The sequence below is a fragment of the Euleptes europaea genome, chromosome 7 (genome assembly GCF_029931775.1).
Source record: "Euleptes europaea isolate rEulEur1 chromosome 7, rEulEur1.hap1, whole genome shotgun sequence".
Lineage (NCBI taxonomy): Eukaryota > Metazoa > Chordata > Lepidosauria > Squamata > Sphaerodactylidae > Euleptes > Euleptes europaea.
Window position 1 is genome coordinate 79,031,312 of NC_079318.1, and position 5,342 is coordinate 79,036,653.

Genomic DNA, 5,342 nt, shown 5'->3' on the forward strand with positions numbered 1-5,342 from the left:
TCACTCTGCCTTTCCATCGCCTTCTGGGTCTCTGCCAGAATCCCACACCTCTTCCCAAGCGTCGGCACCCAACAGCCGGTATGTCGTGTCACGATAGGTGCCCACGTTCTGGAATCGCCTGGCACGTGTCGCTTCATAGATCGCTTGGACCGCAGGCGGTAAAGGGGGGAAGCCTGCCAGGCGGGCCAGCTCCTCCGCGTAGCCCCACTGTTGAGCCTTGAGCCTCAGGAAGTGCCGAGCCAACCCCCCCTCCCTCAGGTATCGGTCCAGCTGCCCCTGGGCCTCAGCCTCCATCTCAGCTGCGGAAGGAAGGCGGCAGCGGCCCCGGAGCACTGCCAGCGCAAACAGCACCTGGCAGTGGAAGTGTGGGAAGGGGCAGATGAGCTGGCAGAGGCCAATAAAGATCAGGGAAGGGTGTTGGGGGGTTACCAAGTGGCGGTACAGGGGGCCTACCCCATAGTCCGTCTCCTGTAAACCCAGCTGGGCCAAGGCCAAGAAGGGAAAGCGGTACCGGTAGCCAGTGCAGAGAATCAAGGCCTCAGGCTGCAGCTCTGAGCCGTCGTCACACTTCACCGTCTCCTTCGCCACCCTCGAGAGCCGGGGCACCTGCAGGACATTTTCAGGCAGCCCGCGCACAGGTGGCCCCTGATGGCTCAGCACCACACGAGCAGCCACGGGAGAGAGCTGCAGGGCCAGGTCAACCCCTGAGGCTCCAGCGCCCACCAGCACTACTGTCAGGCCCGCAAAGGGCTCTGGGCGGCGGTACGAGTGGCTGTGTAGAAGGCAGCCTAGAAAGGGATAAAGAGATGGAGTTGGCAGAAGCTCAAAGGGAGAGCTGGGCATTCTTGTGCTCTTCTCAGATCTAGAGTTCTTCTCAGATCTAGCATACACCCACTGTATAAGCTTTACTCTGTACAAAGGTCCCAAGGCCCAGTGCTCCTTTCTGTTCTTCCGCAGGGCCTTGCTATAGTTTCTGGGGCCATGGCTCAATGCTTTGCATCAGGAAGGCCACAGGTTCAGCCCCCAGCATCTCTAGTTAAAGGAGTGGGGTTGGACTAGATGACCCTGGTGGTCCCTTCCAACTCTATGATTCTATGATTCCAAGAGCAAGTAGAAGACGTTGAACTGTTTGCACACATGAACATAGGAAGCTGCCTTATAATGTGCCAGACTGTTAATCTATCAAGACTCAGAGTCTGAGGTCAAGGTATTTCATATTACCTAGCACCTGATCCTTTTAACTGGAGATGATGGGGATTGAGGCTGGTGTTTTCTGCACACAAATCTGGTGCTCTACCGCTGGGCCACAGCCCCTACCCTGTTGGGAAAGGCCTTTCTCTGCCAGAAACCTTGGAGAGCTGTTGCAGATAAAACTGGACTAAATGGACAGACTCAGTGCAATGCAGCTAGGAGTGTTCATATAGTGCCGAGTGAGTACTATATAGCCAAGCTAACGGCGAACAGGACTTTGCTCAGTGGCTGTTCCCAGTGAACTCCAACCAGGAAGGCAGGAAAGGTAAAAACAACAGTGAGCAATGGATAAAACGGGGGGAAGGGAGAACAGTGTTGTAAGCAGCTGTGGGTACCCACTGGGGATAAAAGTGGGGTATAAATATCTAAACATATACATAAATTCTGACGCAACCTCTTCCTGGAATTACTATTCCTCCAAACCCTACAGATATCTGACGCTCTCCTCCACACTTGCTTTAATTGTAAGACACTTCAAGCAGCACAGAAATATTCTAAACAAACAAACAATCCAATGAATAATGCAGTAGGATTAGGATTGCGAATAAAGCCAACTCCAACCGAGACCTTCATATTTGCACAGTAGCTCATCGTTCCCTCAGAAAAGGTTCTTTGCTTCTTCTTTTTAAAGCAAATGTAATGTTTCTTATTTTAATGGGGTTGATCCCTATTTGTCCCTCTTTTCAGAGTACAGGGATCTCTGTGGACATAGTGGCGCAATTGCAGAAGACATCAGAGCAGCCCAGAAAAATGCTCCAAGTACTCCAGCAAAAACAGGGCAACAGATTGGTGGGGATTTATTTAGCATATGGGGGTGACATCAGATGGGAGGGGTCCAGTGTATTTTAAATTTATCCTAGGATTTATATCTCACCGCACTCAATCCACATGGCTGTATTGCTCTGCCTTGGCTTCCAAGCCAGAGTGGTGTTTTTCTGAGGATCCCCACAACGTTCTCCTTCAGTCATCCATTTTTTGGATTCCCCCATTTCTTTCATCTGACCTTTCCCAAACCTGCTTTGCCATGAAGTTTCTTGAAAGAATGCAGTCAAAGCAGATTAGCATGCCACCTGGATGGAAAGGTGCACATTTCCAAACCTCCCACTCAGATCGGTGTCATTTTAGTATCTCTCTTGTGCCTACCAGCGTGGTGTAGTGGTTAAGAGCAGTGGTTTGGAGAGGTGGAGTCTGATCTGGAGAACCGGGTTTGATTCCCAGCTCCTCCACATAAGTGGTGGAGGCTAATCTGGTGAACTAGATTTGTTTCCCCACTCCTACACACAAAGCCAGCTGGTGATCTAGGGCTAGTCACAGTCTCTCAGCCCCACCTACCTCACAGGGTGCCTGTTGTGGGGAGGGGAAGGTAAGTTGACCGTAAGCCGGTTTGAGACTCCCTTAAGTGGTAGAGAAAGTCAGCATATAAAAACCAACTCTTCTTCTTCTACCATACTGTGCCCCGGAGGTTCTTTTTTTTTTTTTAGATCAGTTCTTGCTATTGCTGCAGCGCTATAGTCATATAGCAACTACAAAGATAAAAAAAGAAAAGCCAGCAAAAACCCCTCCAGTGGCACAGGGGCGATGACTAAGGAAAGTATAGGAAATACCCCCCACGTGGTTGTGCTTTGCTGTCCACTGCAGATGCCTCTGCATTCTCAAGGGCAATGACTATTCAATGGGAAATCTTCACCACGTGGAGGCAGCCTAGGTGGCCAGTGGCTCTGGTGAGAGGCTTGGTCACGAGAAACAGAAACTCTCTTATCTAGGTCAGAATGAGCAGGGTTTAGGCCTTACCTTGGAAGCTGTCCAGGCCAGGAACGGGAGGTATGAATGGGATGGCGTAATGGCTGCAGAAACAAGACCGTTGGCGATATAAGTTGGAGGTAGGGTTGCCAAGCTCCAGGTACTAGCTGGAGATTTGCTATTACAACTGATCTTCAGCCGATAGAGATCAGTTCACCTGGAGAAAATGGCCGCCTTGGCAATTGGACTCTATGGCATTGAAGTCCCTCCCCTCCCCAAACCCTCCTCTGGCTCCACCCCCAAAACCTCCTGCCGGTGGCAAAGAGAAACCTGGAAACTCTAGTTGGAGGGCTTGTGTGCATGTGTGTGCCCAGCATAAGGGCCAATTAGCCCCCTTCTGCCTCACTGGTTTGCAAAGAATCGGGGAACACAGCTGGGCCACCCCTCTGCCTGGTTTAGCTGAGGGGGGGTTCCTTTACCCTAGACTCCAGCCCGATTAAGCTTCCTAGGCCCAAGATGTGCCTCTTCAAACCTGGCATCCTCGCACTGGCAAAGACCAACCTATTATCCAGTGCCTCCCCCAGCCCAGGCAGGGCCAGACAATTACCGACTGCATCCCCGACTAGCCAGTACTCACCCAGTACAGACCATGATGGCATCAAAATGTTCCGAGACGTGCCGTGTGGATCCTGATCCCCGCACAGTTGCTCTGACATCCCAGCCATCTGGGGTGCCCTCCTCCCCCAGCACAGGACGAACGTCATCCACCTGCCACCGAAACTTGAGTGGGGGGAAAAAAGGTCAGATCTGGGCATCGTCAAGGCCACAAGGAAACCAGCTAAGACCCAGCAGCAGGGAGCACAAGGGATGTCTGGCATATAGGGAGCCTTAGGTCCTGAGAAGCTGCTGCTCCAAGGCCAGAAAAGCTGGGGAAACGGAAGCTCAGAATATGCCGGGAACAGCCCTGAAACAAAAGGTGGTGGGGCTGAAGTATGTCTCTACTGCTAGGGAATGGTTATGATTATTCGGTGGTGAGCTAAGAAGAAGAGGAGTTGGTTTTTATATGGCGACTTTCTATACCACTTAAGGGAGTCTCAAACCAGCTTACAATCACCTTCCCTCCCCCTCCCCACAACAGACACCCTGGGAGGTAGGTGGGTCTGATAGAGCTCTAACAGAGCTGTGACTTGCCCAAGGTCACCCAGCTGGTTTCATGTGTAGGAGTGGGGAAAAATCCAGTTCACCAGATTAGCCTCCGCCGCTCATGTGGAGGAGTGGGGAATCAAACCCATTTCTCCAGATCAGACTCCACCGCTCCAAACCACCGCTCTTAACCACTCCACCACGCTGGCTCTGAGCATGCTCAAAGGCACTCCTTTAGCGTAACTTCAGAGATCATACGGCTGAGCCCCAGCACAGGTTTCGCAGCTAAGTCCATGATAAAACCCAGGCACACCTTCTTCAGTGGCCTGCCACCCCAGTCCTCACAGATACGTGGGCCCCACTCAGCCACGCCATCCAAGGCCCCCACTGTGCCCCCCTCAGTCTTACCCGGACATGGTCCTGGATGCCAGATTGTTCCGCGTAGCTTTCCAGGTAGGCCAGCACATCTGAGTGATGCAGGAACGATGGCAGAGATGGGTCGAAGGGGAAATCCGGAAAGGCCATGACTTCTTTGGGAAGGTTGGTCCTAGGAGCCGGAGAGGAGGCATCCCACCCACTCCAATTAGTACCAACCTACCTCTGCTCCCCTGTGCCATCCCATGCCTACTTAATGTGGCCATCTCCCACCTCTGAAACCTCAAACCCGCAGGGCTGCACGGGCAACACGCACGGCGTCTCAGAGACTGGCAGTCAGGGCCTCAGTTGCTACCTGAGATCGTGGTACATGCTGGAATGGATGGGCCATCCCTCAGCGTCTTCTCCAGTCTGCTCCGTATAAACCCAGGTGCCTCCCAGTTGGTCAGAGGCCTCAAACACCACTGGAGGAAGGAAAGCGTCTGGGTTGGTGAGGATGTGGCGGGCAGCACAGAGCCCCGCTGCTCCCGCCCCAATCACTGCCACACGCAGCTTCTTTGCTGCCATCTTGCAGCAGGGCCTGAAGGAAAGAAATACAAGTGAGGGGTTCCATTATCCCCCCCCAAGCCTGGATTCTGCCCACTCAGTATAACATACATACTTCTCTTTGGCATCACAAGGGAGAGAGCAATGAATAGTCCTTACAGATGCTTGTTGGGTGGCCTTGGGCTAGAGTCTCTCTCTCTCTCAGACTAGCCTACCTCACAGTGTGGCTATAAGGATAACATGGAGGAGAAAATGATGTAAGCTACTTTAGCTCTGCACTGGTGGGG

At 52.5% G+C, this 5,342-nt stretch overlaps 1 protein-coding gene across 1 annotated transcript; it reads right to left on the minus strand.

The window, feature by feature from the left end:
- LOC130479945 (uncharacterized) lies at positions 1–5,085 on the minus strand. The gene is made up of 5 exons (XM_056852298.1): positions 4,865–5,085; positions 4,543–4,681; positions 3,629–3,771; positions 3,043–3,095; positions 1–788 (listed from the first exon to the last, which is right to left on the minus strand). The coding sequence occupies exons 1-5, from the start codon at positions 5,074–5,076 to the stop codon at positions 1–3; spliced, it is 1,335 nt and encodes a 444-aa protein (XP_056708276.1). The 5' UTR covers positions 5,077–5,085.
- Between the last annotated feature and the right edge of the window lie 257 nt (positions 5,086–5,342).